At 41.5% G+C, this 20579-nt stretch overlaps 5 protein-coding genes across 5 annotated transcripts in view; 3 read left to right on the forward strand and 2 right to left on the reverse strand.

Annotated features, from left to right (window-relative positions):
• The first annotated feature begins 9 nt into the window (after positions 1-9).
• On the forward strand, positions 10-2550 carry LOC116319840 (receptor-type tyrosine-protein phosphatase H-like). The gene is made up of 4 exons (XM_039616624.1): positions 10-112; positions 307-467; positions 1496-1631; positions 2172-2550. The coding sequence occupies exons 1-4, from the start codon at positions 56-58 to the stop codon at positions 2328-2330; spliced, it is 513 nt and encodes a 170-aa protein (XP_039472558.1). The 5' UTR covers positions 10-55; the 3' UTR covers positions 2331-2550.
• Positions 2550-5555, reverse strand: si:dkey-197c15.6 (putative nuclease HARBI1). The gene is made up of 2 exons (XM_031739364.2): positions 4618-5555; positions 2550-3121 (listed from the first exon to the last, which is right to left on the reverse strand). The coding sequence occupies exons 1-2, from the start codon at positions 5303-5305 to the stop codon at positions 2691-2693; spliced, it is 1119 nt and encodes a 372-aa protein (XP_031595224.2). The 5' UTR covers positions 5306-5555; the 3' UTR covers positions 2550-2690.
• Positions 5556-6101: 546 nt separating this feature from the next.
• LOC116319912 (phosphatidylinositol glycan anchor biosynthesis, class P) lies at positions 6102-7511 on the reverse strand. Its single transcript, XM_031739379.2, has 5 exons — positions 7222-7511; positions 7053-7137; positions 6904-6976; positions 6699-6817; positions 6102-6533 (listed from the first exon to the last, which is right to left on the reverse strand). The coding sequence occupies exons 2-5, from the start codon at positions 7132-7134 to the stop codon at positions 6418-6420; spliced, it is 390 nt and encodes a 129-aa protein (XP_031595239.1). The 5' UTR covers positions 7135-7137; positions 7222-7511; the 3' UTR covers positions 6102-6417.
• Positions 7512-7618: 107 nt separating this feature from the next.
• On the forward strand, positions 7619-12464 carry rexo4 (REX4 homolog, 3'-5' exonuclease). The gene is made up of 8 exons (XM_031739394.2): positions 7619-8109; positions 8220-8551; positions 8640-8804; positions 10179-10372; positions 10472-10560; positions 10649-10723; positions 10816-10890; positions 11908-12464. The coding sequence occupies exons 1-8, from the start codon at positions 7900-7902 to the stop codon at positions 12049-12051; spliced, it is 1284 nt and encodes a 427-aa protein (XP_031595254.2). The 5' UTR covers positions 7619-7899; the 3' UTR covers positions 12052-12464.
• A 5544-nt stretch (positions 12465-18008) lies between these two features.
• kcnc3b (potassium voltage-gated channel, Shaw-related subfamily, member 3b) overlaps positions 18009-20579 on the forward strand; it is a 48974-nt gene continuing 46403 nt past the window's right edge. The window contains exon 1 of the mRNA XM_039616863.1: positions 18009-18575. Coding sequence (XP_039472797.1) covers positions 18528-18575 — 48 coding nt within the window. The 5' untranslated portion in view covers positions 18009-18527. The remainder of the gene's footprint in view (positions 18576-20579) is intronic.

Genomic DNA, 20579 nt, shown 5'->3' on the forward strand with positions numbered 1-20579 from the left:
ATACTGGCCTGCAGACAGCAAGCCATGCCTTTAAGGAGGAGAGCTGTTGGTCACCATGAGATCTGAGCAACAGGAGACCAACTGGACGCTGAGAGAATTCAACCTGAAAGATGTATAAAACTTACTTATATCTTCTGAGTGTGTGTGTAGATGGTACTAAGTCTAGAAAATATATTCATAGAAAACATTAATGGCTTTAGCTGTTAATGTTGCTTTTAAAAGAATAATGGTTGATAATTAAAATATTATGCTGTATATCAAGACATAGACCTAAAGTGACTGTATATGGATATTTTCTCTTCACAGAGAAAAACCTCAGAAGAACGGACAGTTAAACATTTCCACTTTACTGCCTGGCCTGATCATGGAGTCCCAGAGTGCACAGAGGTCCTGATCCAGTTCAGAGGACTGGTGAGACAGCACATAGAGAGAGAAGGGGGCAAAGCACCAACTGTGGTTCACTGCAGGTACGAAATAAGTGTTTCCTTTTACATGGGTGCAGGGTTGCTTTTATACAATATCCACCCAGCTAAAGTCACACACTCTAATACTGTACTTGACCAGTAGCTAAACTAAAGTAGGCCACTTGAAGGACCTCTGGGAGATTCATCTGAAAGTGGTGCTCTAAACCCTGTATATACTGTTCATTATATACCTTATGGTGCCTATCAGGATGTACAAGCTGCCATTGCCATGCTGTGTTACTGTTATAGTCAGAACTGTTCTGGGATCTGCAGAGGAGGCATACAATTAACCACAACATTATCAATTACTAATCAAGTAAAAATTACTACATACTCACATAAAAACTCTACTATATGTGACAAAAACACAGCACATAGAGTGTGTGACTGATACTGTAAAAATATAATGTGATGTTTCGAGGCAGTGTATTAGGAGGAGGTGAAGGGTTGGAATCTTCCCACATTCCCAAACACTCCTGTCTGTGATTAAAAGTGTGTGTCAGAACAGTGTCCTTCAGGTTTTGTGTTTTCTAATCCGTTTTTCTTTCTGTCGTGATGTCTTGTTTTCAGCTCACTTGAGTTTCATTTTGCATTTACTAGTTTCACTTTGGTTTTTACTCTTTGGAAATGTTCCGTTTTAGTTTAGCTTTCGTTAGTTTCTGTGGGTTTTTTATGATTATAACATTTAGGGTATTTGTCAGGGGTATATTTTTAAAAGTTTTGAGCAGATATTACATTACAAATTGCAAACACATGAACTAAAGCCTCACTATGATGACAACTTTGACCAAAGGGGCAAAGATTATAATTAAAGACATTTCCTCAATAGGGAGGAACAGTATTGCACATGATAGTTTTTCGCTTTTTTCAAAAGTCCAATTCTTCATTTTAACAGTTTTCACATCTAGTTGTATGTTCTAGTTTAGTTTTTGTTAACTATAATAACTTTGGCACAGACACAGTGATGAGAGTTTTCTATGTGACCTTAAAAACCTTTTGCTATCTTGTTATGATGCTTGTGTCTCTCTTAGTGCTGGAGTCGGGAGAACTGGCACTATCATTTCCCTGGATGTGCTGCTTCAGCAGCTGGAGAAAGAACAAGCAGTCGGCATCAATGCCTTCGTACACAAGATGAGACTGAACCGACCGTACATGGTGCAGACGGAGGTAACTGTATTAAACTGCTTCTGATTGAGCCACCACTTCCTTAATTAGCTAACCATGTATGTCTTTATAGTTACAGCTGGTGAAACAACACACAGACAGCATTTTAGTCATCATAAGATATGCAGTTGTTTTTTTGTTTTCTTTTGTTTTTTTTTTAAATTGGGGTCCTTATTGTTCATCCTTTCATCCTAAAATATGAGTTCAACTTTTCAGAACAAGGCAGACTTTGTAGGTATCACCAACAGATGCCTGCTTAAAATATATTTAATGCCCAGTTTGTTAATTGCACTTGTTACTTAGTAATTTAGACAGCAAAACAATCTCTAAGGGTCTATGTCTACATATTTTTAAGTATGTGAGCTGAAAATTTGTTTTCATAAAGCAAAGCCTTATTGGACCTTTTTGTTTCTGATTAAAAAAAAATGAAATGCTTTATTGTGAAACTGTTTAGCAATGTTGCCTGCAAGAAACTATCATAATCTCCCCTGGCAGAAGTTCTGCATTTCAAATGACCAACAACTTCTGGTATTTCCTTTTCAGTCTCAGTACGTTTTTCTGCACCAGTGCATCATGGACAGTCTGCAACCAAAAAACACAAATGAAGAGAACATTTATGAGAACACGTACGAGAACGCAGATATGATATACGTCAATGCCACTGCCCTCCAAGAGCTCCGTCGGCAAAACGGAAATGCGTAGTGTCAACCCTGCACTCAATCTTTTATGCACTTAATGAAAAACTATTTGTCTATAAGCAATATGTTGGTTTTAAACTTAATAATACAAACTATTATATCTTAACTATTTCTGTATATGCATTGCACACTTCAGATCTTATTTAGTTTGCATCTCTTCTAAATATGTAATATTATTATTTTTGTTGTCATTGTTTTTATGTGAGAAAATAGCACTGATGAATTGAAAATGTTTCAAAAATGAATTTATTAAAAATAAGTACAAAACAAAAGAAATATAATATTTCACATTCACAGAAATATAAAAGCTGAGTTTTGGTTTCAGTGTGTCATTGATCCTCTTTCATAGACCAGAAACAACCATTTATGCATCTTCTTCTGTGACGTTGCTACCTGAGGGGTCCTGACTGCTGGACACAGCAGAGAATTTACTATCAATAACTTCCTGTCTGGCTTTGAGGGCCTCCTGTTTGATCTCTACTGGCCCTGACTGCTGCTTGCCAGGATATAGCGGCTCAGCTTTACCAGCGTCAGGTGGGGGAGGGACAGAGAACTTTTTAGCAATGTTGTGCAGCACACTGCATGCTTTGATAATGTTAGACTGTTTGTTAAGTGAGCCTTCTTGTGCAAAACCAAGTTGCATCAGACACCTGAAACGCCTTTTCATGGAATCCAGTGTCGTCTGCATGACATCGAGGATCTTTGCATGGGCCTCGTTGAAGCGGATCTCGTTGTTGTTCGCGGGCAGTGATACAGGAGTCAAGACGTGCTTGCTTAAGTGGTAGCCTTTCCCACCTTTAAATGAAACATAAGAGAATGCAGTGAATATCAGAGCAGGATAGCATCTCTGAACAATGTGGACCCCTGAAGCAGAATGGCTATAGCAGCAGAAGACCACACAGGTGCCGCTCTAGTGAGAGCTCATTCTAAGAACAAGAAACTGAGGCTTCAGTTTGCATGGGCTCACTAAAATTAGGCAATAGCCATTCTTGGAATACTTTGATCCCTGATTACAAACTGAGAATCATCTAAATGCCAGAGCCTATCTGAGTATTGATGCTGACTATGTCCATCCCTTTATGACCACAGTGTACCAATCTTCTAGTGACTCCTTTAGACAAGATAGTCGCCATGTCACAAAGCTCAATTCATGTAAAACGGGTTTCTTGAGCATGAAAATGAGTTTCCTGTACTGAAATGGCCTCCACAACTCAAAGTGAGAATCACAGTGGGGAAGAAAGAACTTTGAATGTGAGATGTTAATGCTAGATGGGCTGGTCTAAGTATTTCACAACTGTCTGCTGGGATTTCCTCACACAAGCGCTGGAGTTACATATAATGGTAGGAAAAAGAAAATATCCAGTGAGCAGCAGTTCCCTGGCAGAAAACAGCTTATAATGTTAGAGGTCAGAGAAAAATGGCCAGACTCCTTTGATCTGATAGGAAGGCAAAAGTAACCACAATTGAGGTATGCAGAAGGTCATCTGTGAAAACACCTGAAGCCAATGGGCTACTACAGCAGAAGACCACAATGGGTGCGACAGCTGTCAGCTAAAAACAGGAAACTGAGGCCACAGTTTGCACTGGCTCATCGAAACTGGACGACAGAAGAATGGGATGTGGTGATCAGGGAGATTCCCATTATGGATGTGCAGCTGACAAATCTGCAGCAATCTGATATGAATCAAGAAACATTGACCAAAATCTCTGACGAAATTTTCCATCACCCTGTTGAATCTAGGCCATGAATAATAACGTAATAATGCATTAATAACATGTCCAGTAAGTTTATGTGTAAGAAGTTAAAACACTATTTTATTTGTGTTTTATGTAAAAAGAATGAAATATTCCAGAGAAATCAACTGTTTGCCAAGAAGTTAATACTTTTGCCAACTGTCAATTTTGCCTTTTTCTGGGAATAGAAACACTAAAGAGCAGGTCCGTTCTTTTTGGGAATAACTGCTTTGCATTCATTGCCTTAACTTATATCTGTATCTTTGCATCCCCTCATACACCTCTACTTAATCAAGGGATCTTTACACCTTTCTGGAAGGGTTATTGCTGGGTGACCCATGTAGGGGAAGTGCAGAATTTCAGGTAGTTTAGATGATGGGGTGGGGTCTTCCTGGGCGGCTTCTTATTGCTAGGCAACCAGTCGTCATCAGACGCAAACAGATGATAGTTTTGTAGGTTTTTATGCTTGACTTGATACCTCACTGTGCTGTCACTCCAGTTTACATTAAATGTAAATGTAAATAAACATTTGCACAAGAGGTCATCACTGCTCTTACCAATCAACCAAAACGGGCTGTGCAGGTCCTCTTGCATTTCCCTTCCTTTAAAGGAGGAGTCCCACATCTCTTGCTCAAACGTGCCACCAACACAGCACTTTTCAACACTCAGTATGTTGCCGTCGCAGTCGCATATGATCTGGCTTACAACCGATGTGTAACCCAGGGCATTGATAAAAGACCTGAAGGCGTCTTTTTCATATGGAGATGCTCTGATCTTGAAGTGCGCAGGAGCCAGGACGCCCAGCACGTTTGGGATTCCGCAGAATTTCTCTATCTTTAATGCGACGTTAGTTCTGGCGTCCAGGGTTAGCGGGAAAGAGATGAATACATCGGACATCCCTGCTATGACTCCCGAGATTGTACCAACCACAGTCGTGGGGCAGTCCGTCTGCCTCAGTCCGGCTTTCTGCAGCACAGCAGTGGTGGAGACCCCATGTGCGTAATAATTGAGCGCCACCATGACCATCTCGTCCACGGGCAGCTGGGATTTCTTGGGGGCGGCGTCCTTCATGCGGATGCGGACGGCGTCTGCGATGAACAGGATGCAGGGTCTGCTCAGGTGGAACAACTGAAAAAGAGCTTCATCGTCGAAAGTGTCAAAGCAGCTCGAAGCTCCGTAGTCTGCCTCGTTTTGTGCCAGGAGCTCCTCCTGGACCGCAAGCCAGACAGGCACGGCGAAAGCCATTAGTTTTTACTCCGATGTATTTACACAAGCAAAGATCCCCCACGGCGTGCCCGAAATCGTTCCCAAACAACGTCTTCTTCTCCTTTGGCTTGGCACACTGGACGCTGGGCGGCGTGCTGCTGCCCTCTGCTGTTCACTTGTGTCCCTGTTTCGACATCTGTGTTGTTATATATTGCAGGATTATGCGGACACTCGCCCAGTTTCGTAATCTTATTCCGGTTATGCAGGCTGATTAAAGCGCAACAACAAATCTCCTGGTTGCCTGGTCTTTGTTTAACGTTTAGGCTAAAGCGATCCGTTATCGCCACCTAGTGGACAGCAATAAAAAACATTTGAAAAAGACTGCAGTTCATAATGTGTAAACCAGTTGTGTGGAAAAATCCCAGCAGATCAGCGGTTTCTGAAATACACAGACCAGCCCATATGTCATCAACAACCATAACGTTGAAAGTCACTAAAATTACACACCGTCTTGACCCTGTCTACATAACTAAATGCACTGAGTTTTAGATATTAGATATTTGTGTTAACAAGCAGTTAAACAGGTGTACCTAATAAAGTGGCTGGTGACCAAAAACCAAAAATGTAGTGTGGGATAAAATGCTAAAAACTACCTCTTATTCTCTGGGATAATCAAGTGCAGATGTTCATTTGCAGCTTTAGTAAGATTTGGATGAGCATAAATAATTATCTGGAGCCACTTTTAATTTAGAAACACATTTCTGACAGGCATTAAAGTACTAGAACAAAATAAGATGTTCCTTTCTTCTAGCAGTGGACTTAAAAATAAAAGAATTAACATAAAAATATGATTATTTATGACATTTATTGCACAGAATAATAAATATAAACATTCTGTATTTTAACATAGACAGTACAGCCATTTACTGTTGTTTTTATTCAATATACATCTTATTGTGACGAGTGTATTCGGATACAGAATTCACATTTAACCATTATAAAGACGCTTAAACAATAAAAAAGTCAACAGAATATATCTTCTTATAAATAAGGCACAAAACATTTCATAAAAAAAGACAAACAGTAACACCAAAATAAAACCCCTGCAGCTTTACTTCTGCTCTGTCCACAGCAGTATCAAACTGTGCTTGTTACATACTTGGTGATAAATAGAACATTTTGTTGACTTCACTAATGGACACATCCTTCAATCGGGGTATTCCACCGTTACGGCAGGACTCGGTGCTCTGGCCTTGTGCATACACATCTGTGACAGAAAAAAGACATTTAACAATCAGGAAATTCTGAAAATGTGGCATGGCTGTTGGTGGCAGACGGGCTGGTCCGAATATTTCAGAAGCTGGTAATCTGCTGGGATTTCCCCCACACAACAATCTCTGACATCAACAAAACATTTTGTTGACATCCTCACCTGTGATGTTGTCCACAGAGTCCAGCGGTGCCGTGTTGCGCATGTTCACACCGAATAACAGTATGAAACAGACTGTTATTGCGACCAGCAAGTAGATTGGCATCGCAAGAGCCCAGTACCTACACAGAACACACATTTGACACTGTCGTGAAACTGTGCAGGTGCTTCCCCGGTGATCCATTTATCTCAGAGCAGTTCTACTTACTTTTGAGGCCAGTAAGTGAGCCCTATTGAATGAAGCCACTCCTCTGGCACGAAAGCCCATAAGCAATACAGAACTGTGGAGAGACGCAGTGAGTATTACAGACATGCACTGCTTGAACTCCTGTTTGTGTTTTGGATTGATTCACTTACAGAAGCCAAACTGTGATCCGAGGAAGAGAACAAACCCATAAATGGCCCTCTCAGGGAGAGGAGATGGAGAGTTTTCCACCATGATCTACAACCAAAACACAGACAGAAAGGTGTGGGAGAGCAACGAGACAGCAATAAAACATTCAGGCCCCAAAGAGAAGTTACATACCTGGAAATACGTTTTTTCTTTGCTCCTTTAAACCCTAACTTTACTCAGATTTTTAACATTAATTACCACGTTAATTATATGCCTGATGATTATCAAAAGCAATACAAAATGGGTTTAACACGTCTATCAAAACCCACTGTGCCTTTTTTACATTAGTGCTATGAAGCCTTCCGCAACGGTCCGTCACTTTTCCTCAGAACGATGCGAAACCTTTTCTAAAACATTAGTTCCGCCATTGAATCGCTCACAAAACAAGCGTCAAAACATGACTTTTTTACGTTTATCATATAAAATTTCACATGTATATAACTGTAAAGCAAAAGCACGGTCGGAGATTTTTTTTTCACATCTTACTGACGTGACGCACTTGCGCTACAGCACGACGTCATGTTTGTGGCGGACATATTTCACTGTTGCACATCGTGGAAAAACACTCAACGGCATGGCTTCGGAGAGAGTTAAGTTTTACGAGTAAGCGATTTTATGTACAGTTCAGGGACGTGCTTCAGTAATGCTCGTGTGCTGGCCGAAAGGTGAGCTTAGTCTGGGGGAGACAATTCTTACTGTCTGAAGTTGTTTGGCAACTCAAGTAACGGACATCTGACAAGCCAGCGTGGCTTTACACACCTCACCAAGAAAAATATAAGGAGGTGAGGATACATGAGATAGGTGATCATAATGTCTAAGGTGGAGAAACAGAAAAACCAGTTTCCCGCTAAAGCACGTAAGCGGAAACCTAATAAGAAAAACGGCATATTAAAAAAGAACGAGAGGCAGTGGTTTTACTCAGCTCCTGCAAACAAGGAGCAAGAAAAGCCTACAGCTCCACAAACTGCTCCTCCAAAAGACTCCCAGCAGTTCTCTGCCAACTGGAAAGCACTTCAAGAGGTCAGTGAGTGCAGTAGTTTGAGCTCCATGCATGCCCTGTCACTTTGGTTTTTGTGTGCCTGTGTTTAATACTACCCACAGGTTTTTCTCCCTTATTTTCCTCCCTTCAGGTGTTGAAGGCCAGTCAGTCAGAGAAGAAGCAGCCAGTGGCACGGAAACATCAGAACGGCTTCTTGCCAAAGAAGGTCCAAGAAAATACTTCTAAAATAATTTCTGAGAACAATGCTGGACCAAGCCAGAGAGACACTGAGAAAAAAGCGGATCACAAAACCGTTCCTAAGAGTTTTGTCTCCGGTAAGACTGGCGTGAGCTCGAAGGTGTTGGATGTCTCAAAGACTAAACATGCTACTGCTCCAAAAAGAGAGCGGGATAGCGGGAAGCCAAACAGCCTACAGGCAGCTAAGAAGAAGAAGCTTGAATCCGAGGAGACAAAGCCCACAGAGTATGTATATATTAGCACTGAAGTTGACTCATTTATTCAGCAAGAATATTTATGTCTGATAATCCCATCTCATTCTCTGCTGTTGCAGAGAGGACCTTTGGTTTGATGACGTGGACCCGGATGACATTGAGGCGACAATGGGAGCAGAAGCAGCCGAGATCATGAGGAAGAAGCAGGGCAAGGCCAAGGGTACGGATGGTGCCTCAGCTAAGGACACGGAGAAGAGCCTGGTTAAGGAGAATGCTTTTGAAGGGTAAGTCGCTGTGCATTCAGTGTACAGTGAGAACCACACTCAGAATACAGCGGGCAGCTTTGATGCCATTTTAGAAAAGTGCGTGAAAATATTCCCGGGGAAAGATGCACGCCTTAACAGCGATTATAAAAAAATATCAAGTCCCTAATGTCATTACTTATCTCAATACAAGTATTTCAGAGGAATGTTGCTGCCGTGGTGTGACTAGCTGGCTGTGATTAACTGTGGATGTAATATTAACAATGTGGATTTGGCACATGATGTCATACTTGGGAAATGTCACACAAAATGTGTTTTTCCCAACATATAGACTTTAATATCTCTGAAACCGCTCAACTGACTCGGCCTGTTTAAACAACATTATGTGCCTCGTGCATAAGAAGCTCAAAGTAAATGATCCCCCCCCCTACCTTCTACAGTTCTCTGGATCTGCTGTCAAAGATCAGACATCCAATTATTTTAGGGACTCCTTCTGTATGAAGTTGAGCTACACTCCTGAGGAGATGGAGACTATTTTTCCCCCTCAGTGTAGAGCTTCATGGAGCTTTCCTTCAAGGAGTCAAGTATTACATATAGTCTGTGATAAATACTTTTGCCAATGCATGTTTTAGTGAATTGTCTGGACAGCATGAAGTAAACATGGTTGCTGACTGTTTTCTGCGGGTTATGGATATGGATAAATTGTTGAATGGAGTTTATACAATTAAATCCTTCACTGCGGTGACGTAGCCTGTCAATACAGCTTCAGAGCTCACTACATTGCTGTAGAAAATCATTGATAATACAGATAAATGCTGTGGAAAAACCTGTGACCCCTGATGGATGAATGGATGGATGCATTCTGAGCTAGGTCACAAAAGGTATGACCCTATTATGCTGTGTCTGCTGGTCGTGCGCCTCTCAATTTTTGTAACCTGAAGCGTTGAGCAAGGGTTAAAGACGAGAGTGTACGATTGTATCAGTTTTTACAATCATTTTAAGGATATTCCGCCACAAAAACTCAGAGACATGCAGATATACAGAGAAGGAGATGTAGGAACAGTGTGAAAACTTGAGTTTGTGGAAAAAATTGTGAAAAAAAAACCTCGACAAAGTCTCGGCTTCCGATTTTGACAACTTCTCCTCCTATGTCAGCGCTTATGTGGCGATATTGTCTGATTGCTGACACCTGTCATTCAGGAGAATACTGCAGCAGCTTCCTGCGCCTTCATGGCGGGTATAAATACGACTGACTGTGAGATAGTCTTGCTGGAGCGAGCAAAGCGACCTTTGCGTTTGGTGTACTGGGGCCTTTACATTGAGGTGTTTACGTTGAGACAGAAGATGATGATTGTCATGTCTCTCCTTTCTTGTCACTTTGTCGTTCACCTTAAGCCTCACTAAAGCGGTGGCCATTGACTGTGAGATGGTGGGAGTTGGTCCTGATGGAGAGGACAGCATCTTGGCACGTGTGTCAATTGTGAACCAGTTTGGGAAGTGCATCTATGACAAATATGTGAAGCCCACAGAGAAGGTAACAGACTACAGGACAGCTGTCAGCGGCATCCGGCCAGAGGACATCAAAGATGGTGAGAGAAATGAAATGAGTTGCAAAGAACAACTGAAAGTCTCTTTGTTTCTTATGTTGTGTTTCTGATGTTTTTTAAACCACGTTTGTCTCTCTGCAGGAGCGGATGTACAGATTGTACAGAGGGAGGTTGCTAACATCCTGGAAGGGAGACTAGTGGTTGGACACGCCATACACAATGATCTAAAGGTAGCATGGATGTGATATCGGAAATAGAACAAATGTAATATTTTTCTTAGCCTGATTATGAGCAGCCACAAACTATCTCCTGTTTCAGATTCTGCTCTTGGATCATCCGAAAAAGAAAATCAGAGATACTCAGAAATATAAACCCTTCAAGACGATCGCAAAGGTATGATGCAGTCACCAATGTCTCAACAGTTTACGCAGTGAATGTGTGAATGAATTATAACTGATAATGAGGCGTTTTTCTTTTTGTTTTAGAGCGGTCGACCCTCGCTCAAACTCCTTTGTAGAAAAATCCTCGATGTGAATGTCCAAGAGGGCGAACATTCATCTGTAAGTCATTCGAAAAACCTTTTAAATTATCAGGGTTGAGTGACCGAAAACTGGCACACGTGTAGGGCTGTGCGATATGACCAAAATCTCATATCCCGATATAAGATATTTATTGTCCCGACAGCGATATATATCACAAAAATGTTACATTTTCTGTAAATTCTGTGAATCTTGGGCGACTCGATTTGCGTGAAGTGTTTTCAGCTGGGCGTCCTGTACCTGAGGTCAAGTGTTTTGACCGATGCATGAAACTATACATTTTTAGACATAAGTTGAGCCTAAGGTTTATTGTTTAGCACCTAATGGCTCTTTTTTTGCTTCTCATCCATAAACTCTCTGCATACTCTTTCACGTGATTCAGTTTATTTTGAAAAATCTCAACAGGATCTTCAGCTTTATTGTGAAAGGTTTATGTGGAAAATAAACAAGCAGACGACGGAGCCACGCTATGGTTTTACCGTCGTTGTCGCTAACGACAACGCATAAAAGCAGTCGCTTGTCCGTCTGCAGTGTGGTTATATTAAATGTAAGAGAAAGAGAGAACTTTAACAAATTAATACTACATAAAAACGATGACAAAATATTGCCGTAAACAGTTTATTTTGCGACACCATGAAACAAACGATAGACGTTTTCATATCGTCAGCCGATATATATCGTTATATCGAACAGCCCGGGTATACACACGGGTACATCTTTGACCCCTGAAGGCCCGAAGATAGTATGATATAATCTTGTTGCCTAGCAACCACATACCCAAATGGTCAATTTGCATCATTTTAGCACTTGTAGCATCTTAGAAAAGCATCGTGTCACTTTGCTTTCATGACATTAACATTTATTGTATATCTAGAAAACTTTATTGTTGATCTCATGATGTCATCATCCAACAGTGGACTAAAATCACTGACTCGGCACTACTGCAGCATGTAAAAACAACTTGTATAAACACCAGTGTGTTATTGCCCAACAATGTTAGTAACACTTGGGCTGATCTTTGCCTGTTGCTTTCTCCAGGTCCAAGACGCACAGGCCACCATGAGGCTGTACACAATGGTGAAAAAGCAGTGGGAGGCAGAGATTAAAGCGAGCAGGAAAAACAAATTCTTGGACAAGAGGAGTGAGAGAAAGGCCAAGCTTCCCAAAGACAAGAACCACTGAGGATTATAAAGTCAAAACGAGCAAGCAAGAGGACAGATGATCTCCCGATCAGAGCAGAGCTGACTGAAGTGATCAGAGGATTCTTTTAAGAAGAAAAAACAACTATGTATTTTGGTTTATTTTAATGTGAGGGATGTTGAACCTGTGATTGTATAAAAGCGTGACTTTCTGAGCTTTTGTGAGATCTGGCGCAACAAAAAGCGTGTTAAATGCTTTCGCAGATAGCGACCGATTTCATCAGCCTAAGTCGCTCGGGGAGATCGTTGCAGGTTGTGAAAGACTTTATCGAGTTGCAAATCAAGAAGTTTTGTTCCTCAGTGTGCCAGACTGACTCATGCAGGGATTAGAACAGAGTCTTTATATACAAAGTTTGTAAAAATGTCTGTTTTTAAAGTATAAATAAAACAAAAGATGTAATTCGTTTAACTCTGCTATGCATATTTCTTTGTCCTCACAGTCTAATACAACCACAGGAGGTTCAGAGCAATGCAAACTCTTTTTTTATAAAAAACTTATTAAACTGCATTTAATGCAAGCTAATGTCAAGACATGAGTTGCTGCTTCACATTTGGTTCATGATTACGGAGCGTTCATTTCCCATTTCTCTGACAAACATCAGAAAAGCCATTAAAGAGGACAAACGTTACTGTTTACTGTGAGTGCAACCAAATGTGCATCTTAAATCATTTATTACTCAAATCCAGTATTTCCTTATGTAATCCCATCCAGGCCTTATTTTGATTTTTTTATTTTTTTTTTACTATGTCATGGTGATAAAGTAAGAAATCCCCTGCCTGCCAGCAGTGTGTCAGCGTGATTTGCAGCCCGGGAGCCGATGCACTCTGTGCTGTACTTTATTGAAATGAAGCACGTGCCCTCGGTCTGCAGCCTCCGGGCTCTAAATTAGGTTCTCTGTGGGTTTCTGACAGGTAGTGCGAAGGCTTCAGGTAGCACAGCAGATGCTGGTGTGCCTTTATATGTTGACACAAGATGGTAGCATGACTTTTGTTTTCTGCATGTAAGTATTTTTTGGTTGCAATGTAATAAAGGAGCAGTTTCCATATGTTAACAGTTCAAACTATGTAACCATGCTTTGCCCGGTGGTCACATGTCTGTATATACTACAGCAAACAGCTGAATTTAAGGGAAGAAATCCATTACTGGATGGCCGGGCTTCAACTATCTAAATACTAAAGCCTTAAAAATGATAAGCAGCGCTCTCTGTACGCTTTTATCAGGTTTTATGGGAGGCGTCAAGTTGCATTGGATTTAATGTAACTGTTGAAGGTGTGTTGATAAAGTTTAGCACTATCCTATCTCTTAATCAATATTTCTCTCCTGGGGTGGCTGTTACATCGCTGAGGACAAGATAATAGCTAACAGAAGCGAGGACTGTCTATTCAGTGATGTGATTACAGGTTTTCCACCTTTTCAATGGAAGAGTTTGCATAAATGATACATCCAAAAGTGCCACCAGTCTAAACAAATTAACACAAGCACACAGGAAATAAAGACAGCCACACCAAGATACTTTTTCTTTATTTTAAGTTGAAGAAATGCAACAGTAATTATTACAAACACTGATCCCCAAATGCACTTTTCACCTCTGTGCAACTTCTCATATTTCTGTAAACGAGTACAAAACATTATTATAAAGAAAAGTAAAGATTTATGTCCAGAAAAGCAAACCACCTCTAATCATATGTATTGCATGTGTCCGTGTTTACACTGTTTAAAGCTACAGTAGTACAATAGTTCTTTTTTTCCCTTAGAAAAATCTTGAATGAACCAGATAATTACACACTGCCCAATAAACAATAGAAACAAGTCAGCTCGAGGCGATATTAACAGCAGTGTAGGAAACACCATGATAATAAGACTGCTTTGACTCATTTCATAAATCATATTATGAGACTGGAGGCATTACTGCCGTTGCTCACACGCCAATAGTTAATAACTCTTTAAAAGGCTTCTTATAGTCTTCCCAATTATTGCACTTTGCTGCGGCTGTTGTTGACATCTGGTGCTTGGTCCCACACAGCATACAAACAGCAGCTCTGCAGTGTTTGATTTGTGTGTTTTGTCTTGTTCCCTTATCAGAACCAATTGTATCCTCGTACACCTTCCACCAAACATAAAATGCATCAAACGCCTTGAGATCGCTTCGGGAGGTTTTGTTTTTCATTCTGAATATGGGAAGCCCTGAGTGAGTGGACACTTTTTCAGTTAGTGGGAGACGACGTTAATAAAGATTATTCAACTGCCGGTTTGTCATCTTCATCGTATTCTGAAGACCAGTAATCTTTTTTTCTTTTATATGCATATGTGCAAACACCAGTATATACATGTATAGGCTGTTTAGTCCTGCCCTCTTTCATTTTTTAACTGCTCAACATCCACCTTTGCAGTAGGAACAATAACTCCTAAATAGATTACTAGAAACTGTGTTGAACCTATGAGATTGAGGGCATTTTCACAGCTTCTTTCTCAATGCAGGAAATCTTGTCTCGTCCACACGATGTATGCTCAGGTCTGCTACCTGCTTCCTTATGCATGAGCTGCGGTATGCTGCCGCCCAGAGATTGACTGCGAGTGTCTGTGATGACTAATGCTCACTCTTAGTATGGACAAAGTTGAGCATTCAGTATTTATGCAGGTTGATGAAGAAACAGTGTCAGCTACTTTCTGTGGCTGACTTCCTGCTCGTCTGTTCTGGCCACAAAGAGAGACTTCACTTTGAACTGAAAGCAGAAAATGGTGCCTTGATGAGCAGTGATTGATAGTCTTTGTGTTATTGGACATAGTTGGTACATTAGGTTTTAGCTTAGCAGCTCTTTGACTTTGGGCCATGCTAGTATTTTGGTTGGTTACATTTATGGGGCCAGCCACACAGTGGTGAGGTGTGTGGCAGATGTGGCATATTGGTTCAAGGTGGGGGTGGGATTACATGAGGGCTGACTGACAGGCTGAGAGATGAGGTCAGGCAAGACACTTAGTGGACTGTACAGATGATGTTGTAATCTATACTGAGAGTCTGGAGAGCTGGAAGTATGCAATGGAGAGAACAGGAATGAAAATCAGTAGAAGCAAAACTGAATATGTGTAGACAGATGTAGCAGTGAAGGTGCAAGGACTACAAATGGTCCACTATCCAAAATGGACAATGCACAAGAGACGTGAAGAAGAGAGTGTGGGCAGAGTGGAGCTGGTGGAGGCGAGTGTCAGGGGTGATTTGTGACAAAAGGGGAGCAGCAAGAGTAAAAGTCAAGGTTTATTGGATGGTAGTGAGACCTGCTGTGATGTATGGCACTGACAAAAAGACAGCAGGCCAAGCTGGAGGTGGCAGTGGTTGAAGATGTTAAGATTTTCTCTGGGAGTGACCAGAATGGACAAAATTAGAAATGAGTACATCAGAGGGACAGCTTGGGTTGAGCATGTTGGAGACAAAGTTAGAGGAGCAAGGTTGAGATGGTTTGGATACGTGCGGAGGAGGGACGGTGGACGTAGTTGAAGAAGGATGTTGAAGATGGAGCTGCCAAGCAGGAGGAAAAGAGGAAGGGGAGGTTTGGGAATGCAGTGAAGAAGGACATGCAGAGGGTTGATGTGACAGAGGAGGACGCTAGGACAGAATAGTGGAAGCTGGAGGCTGATGATCCACTGTGGCGAACCCTAAAGAGAGCAGCCAAAAGAAGAAGAAGAAGAGTCTGATGGTTGATTGTTCCACCATTTTGGTCCAGACTGGATTATTTCAGACAATTGATCGCCCTGTACTCAGTTCAAAATCTGCCATTTGTGGCCTTTTCATTAGCACAGATTTTTCAGAATTTGCAGTAAAATGTCTTGTGAATTATATGACTCGTCAAGCTTTTATTTAATACCTACATATGGTCTAACACTATATCCAGGCATTAGATATAGTGTGTATAACTCTTTGATACTGACTTTAATCACTTAAGACTTTTCTTTAGTTTCATGAGCAGTTTTATCCTCCTCAGTGTTTCACTGTGAATTTATACTTATCTAAGGCTAAATAATGTGGCATGTGAAAGCTACTGCTTTAATTATAGCTGTATAAATTCATCAGGTCTAAAAGATAGGCTCTCCCGAGTGTACCTAACAGTGGTCCTTTGTGTTCCTACTGTACTCTGACTGCTTTCCTTTGCAAACTGTAAACAAAGGATCTCTGTTTACAGTTCTTATGTACTTCTACCACTCAGTACAATTAAACACATTTAGTTTATTGTTTATTTCTCATAGAATTCTCTGATTTCTTGTTGGATCCTCCCTTTGCCACCCCATTTTTTTTTTTTTAAATCCTGGAAACGCCCCTCCTGTCGCTTCTCTCCCTGCCTCAGGCTGTCCATGCATAGTTATGCAAGGGTGGGGAAGTCCCACAGCAGAGCTGTGCCACCAAACTGAAATGACTGCAGATGGAATACCAATCCTCAGGCTAAATGCTAAAATTATGAATTTGGTAGATATTTCGTGCTAAACACCAGCTTCATTACATGAGAACATGCAAATGTTGGCTTTTGTCCGGTAAAGCCCAATAAAGCTGCTGCTGTCTTGGCCAAAGACTCATAGTACTGCCAATACACTAAGTGCTATAGATGGTTTTAAAATAAAAAACTGTGGTGTAGAGGAGTTTGACACCTCTATAAATCATACGTTTGACTGATCTGAGACAATGCCGCAGGGCTCTCGGAGGTGTAAATGAAGGCGTGTTCCCTGAGGGAGGAAAAAGCAGCTTCTAGATTTTGTGCTTAGATCTGGAAGCTTCACAAAAGGTGACTTAATTTGAAAAATTACTTGAAAAAGGACTTAAAAGCAGCTTTGCAAGACACAAATGGCTCCTGCGTTAATCGTTTTTTAAATAAGTGGAGAAAGAAAAAGGAAAGAAAGACTCAGGCTTCCTGTTCAGAATAGCAGACTGTATTTATATTTTCATGCCCTGCTTTCGGCATAAACTCCCTTTTCCTTGCAAGGACTGTATGGGATGCATGGGATGAACTATCACATTAGAGTTCAAATGTTACAGTTTTCAGTTTTGATTCCATAAAAAAATCAGTAAATATCCTTAAACATCTCCCACCTTACTTTGTCTCCTTAGCTCACTGGTTTTCTGCCTGCACTTTGCTCTTACAGGAATATTTTGTGGTCAAAGGACTTTTTCTTTCTTGTAAGTTTCATGAGATGATGCAGCACTCATTGACAGTTTCCTGCCAATAAGTGCACCATCAACATATCCTGCTGATCTTTGTACTTTTGCTATAAGTCGTCTCCACACACCATTAGTCTTCTTGTAAAAGCAGCAGGTAGAAAGCAGAGTTTTTTCCCCCAAGATTCACCTTGTTGGTAATCCTGTGACACTTTATAGAATATTACAGGCATACATGTAGGGAATATTCTTCATGCAGCTTCACTTATTTCAAGATTTTCAGATTTTTCCTTTTAATGTATGATAGCATAGATGAAAAAAAGCCAATTTTTCTATATTTTTACTGTTTTCAGACATACTTTGTCACATAATCCACCAGCTTGTACCACATGACTGCTGATGTCAGCCAAGGCAGAGTCAAGGCTGCGAACCTGTAGACAAAATGGTGTTTGTGCGTCCGTCCAGCAGAGTGAGCATGTGTGGGCTCCAGGCTAAAGTGGGGAAGAGGAGGGGGGAAAGGGGGGAGAGAAAAAGAGGCAGTTAAACAGATGACAATAAATCAGCGCATTTATTCTTTTTATAGCCCAGCGTGTATTTTTTCTCTCTCTCTCTCCTCAGCATATGTATTTATAAAGTTCAGCAGCCATATGAGAAATTAGCCTCTGTATTCACCGGGGTCCTCCCACCCCTCTGTCTTCTTCTCTAATCCGCCCACATGTATCGTCTGAGGAAAAAAATAGTGCAGAAGGTGACGCTCCTCCAAAGGAACAGAGAGAGGCACAAGAGAGGGAAAGGCAAAGAGAGCGAGGTGTCTACAGGCTGCATCTCCACTGAAACATTTGGATGGGGGAGACAGAGGAAGAGCTGAATGGTAGCTACACCCTGCGCCTGGAAGCGTAGAGACACTGTAACAAAGGCTGGCAATTATTTTTGTTTTTGGCAATAACAAAGGTGGGAGAGGGGCTCTGAAATCGAGGGGAAATAGCCAAAAGACAGATTTTTGTTTTTCAGGGGGACTTCTGCTTCATTTCATCCGAAAGACTCATCCCGTGCCATCATCAGCATGACCATAAGCTCTAAGTAACATTCGGCAATAACGCTATCAAAACAAGATTTCCAGCAACAGTCGCGCGCAATCCTATTTCTGATTTATTATAATCGTGTGGAGGAAAAAACCCTCCACAAAAAACAGAAAAAAACAAACAAACCCCAAAACAGATCAGCTGAATGCCTGCGAGAAACTGGATACTCTGTGAAATCGTAAGAAAGAGCGATCTAACAAAGAAAACTACATTTTGATTGATCTTTTTAAAGCTTGATGTGCGTGTTTCTGCGCGCACTCGAATCGAACCAGAACCAAAAGCAAGTGAGTATTAACCGTGTCTGTGTATATGTCTGTATTTTTATGGTGGTTTTATATTCTGCGTTTTATCCGCCTAATATCAAGAGGGTTTTTATTGGCCTGGATTTGAAAAAGGCGAAAATACAGCCTCTAACCTGCATTCAACAAGTATCGTGTCTTTCCCACAATATCTGCAAAATATTTCTGTATCCTGTTTCATGTTTTAAAATCAGTACGTGGAGAAATCAGGATATGTTCTGTTCTTTTAATTATTATTTTTTCCTTCTGGCTGCTATAAGAGAAATTCAGTCTGATTTAGTGTTACCCACTGATATGACGCCTCAGAATTGTTCCATTTTATAATTCCTAACATCCTTCATTGCACAAATGGTGGGTGTTTCCCCATCTACACCACTAGATCAGAGCAGTTTCACGCTTCTGAGAGGAATGTGTGTGTGTGTATGCATTCCTCTCTGCATCATTTTGTGTCTGTCTGCATGAGTAAATAACTCCATGTGTGTGCTGCTTTTGCGCATTTACAGGCATGCAATTGTCCTACCTGCATGTGCTTTCAGTGTGTGCGTGTTTGTGTGTTTGCTTGTGCATCGTGGCAGCACTGGGTAAGTGTCAAGGCCTGAAATGGAGGTTTGATAAAGGCACTATAGGAGTAGGGTGAGAGGGCTGACACACAAACACACAGAGGAGAAGATGCTGTGAGGACGATATGAAGGGTGGGTGGGTGGAGGGGGGTTACTGGAGTGGAACTGCTGGAAGGTTATAGCGTCTCATCCAGGAAGTCTAGCGGGGCAGTTAAATGTCTAGACATGGTCTTCTTCTTCTTCTTCCCCCTACAACCCACCACGCCACCACTTCACCTATACTCTGACAATCTGCTTCTGCCACGTTCCACTGCATTACACACAAAGTCTCTGGTTTCATAATGCCTCTTCTGCCGTCACTTATCCAGCACATGCATTCCTTTTCCTGCCAACTGGCTCCAACGTGCTCTCCTCCTAATGGGAATTCTACCTCTTTTCCTCCATTTGCACTCTCTTTTTCTGCCCCCAACATCCTGCATTATAAATCTACAGCTGGTGCTATTTTTAGATTAAGGGTAACCCAGAAAACACCCCCTTCGATTTTTGCACAAAAAAAGGAAAAAAAAGGGGAAAAACTCCAGAGACGGTGGCATGCTGTCGGTTGATGCGATTGGCAGAGTAGTGACGGGGCTTGAAAAGGAGGGCGCTGCTGTTTAAGCAATGGGGGGGGGGGGGATAATCTATTTTGAGGCAGTGATTGAATTACTGATCTGTCGTGTCCTGGGTTTAGTGTGTGTCCCTGCCTCTGACCCTGTCTCTTCTCTGAGAATCTGATGGTTTCTCTCACTTCCCGTCTTCCGTTATGAGAACTTTCCTCCCGTCTTTCATCTGATTTACCACCTGATTGAGCCTAGCCGGTCTTTTACGCCCTCTTTCTTTCCACTACTTGACCTTGAGGTTCACCTCGAGATCACCTTTCATGTCATCTCTTCTCGTGCCATCTTGTTTTTATAGCTCTGCTTTAAAACTTCTCGCCCCACTCCCCACCTGCTTAGACTCCCATCTGTGACTTAACCTTGCCCTGCTTTTATGTCTAATCGCTGGATAGTTCACAGGTCAGAAATTAGTCCAGTAATACCTCTTCCCTCGTCCCATTTGTCTGTCTGGCCTCATGTACCACATCGCTGCACTGCTGGATCATAATGGTCCTAATCATGCAGGAAGGGCAGTGTCATTAATTAGGAGGAGACAGGTTTAAATTACCTAAGAGAGAGATGGGAGGTTTGGGGGATGAAGCTATCTGCTTCTGATGCAAATGCTCCAAGAAAGTTTGAATACTGAAGGATGTTCGCTCAGATTTATCCATGTCCAAAAATAGAGTTCATTCCCGACATGACACACTATCCTGTGCCTTTTCCCCCCCCTGTGCTCAGTGCTGTTTCAGGATTGTTTCGACCTCTCCTTGAAGCACCTCCTCCTCCATCACTCC

Source organism: Oreochromis aureus, linkage group 8 (genome assembly GCF_013358895.1).
Source record: "Oreochromis aureus strain Israel breed Guangdong linkage group 8, ZZ_aureus, whole genome shotgun sequence".
Taxonomy (NCBI): Eukaryota; Metazoa; Chordata; class Actinopteri; order Cichliformes; family Cichlidae; genus Oreochromis; species Oreochromis aureus.

Coding starts and splice junctions, on each gene's coding strand:
- LOC116319840 (XM_039616624.1), top strand. CDS start 56: ATGAGATCTGAGCAACAGGAGACCAACTGGACGCTGAGAGAATTCAAC. Junction 113..306: donor GAGAATTCAACCTGAAAGAT/GTATAAAACTTA, acceptor TTCTCTTCACAG/AGAAAAACCTCAGAAGAACG. Junction 468..1,495: donor CCAACTGTGGTTCACTGCAG/GTACGAAATAAG, acceptor TGTCTCTCTTAG/TGCTGGAGTCGGGAGAACTG.
- rexo4 (XM_031739394.2), top strand. CDS start 7,900: ATGTCTAAGGTGGAGAAACAGAAAAACCAGTTTCCCGCTAAAGCACGT. Junction 8,110..8,219: donor ACTGGAAAGCACTTCAAGAG/GTCAGTGAGTGC, acceptor TCCTCCCTTCAG/GTGTTGAAGGCCAGTCAGTC. Junction 10,891..11,907: donor AAGAGGGCGAACATTCATCT/GTAAGTCATTCG, acceptor TGCTTTCTCCAG/GTCCAAGACGCACAGGCCAC.
- si:dkey-197c15.6 (XM_031739364.2), bottom strand. CDS start 5,305: ATGGCTTTCGCCGTGCCTGTCTGGCTTGCGGTCCAGGAGGAGCTCCTG. Junction 3,122..4,617: donor CAGCCCGTTTTGGTTGATTG/GTAAGAGCAGTG, acceptor TTTCATTTAAAG/GTGGGAAAGGCTACCACTTA.
- LOC116319912 (XM_031739379.2), bottom strand. CDS start 7,134: ATGGTGGAAAACTCTCCATCTCCTCTCCCTGAGAGGGCCATTTATGGG. Junction 6,977..7,052: donor CGGATCACAGTTTGGCTTCT/GTAAGTGAATCA, acceptor GTCTCTCCACAG/TTCTGTATTGCTTATGGGCT. Junction 6,534..6,698: donor CTCTGTGGACAACATCACAG/GTGAGGATGTCA, acceptor TTTCTGTCACAG/ATGTGTATGCACAAGGCCAG.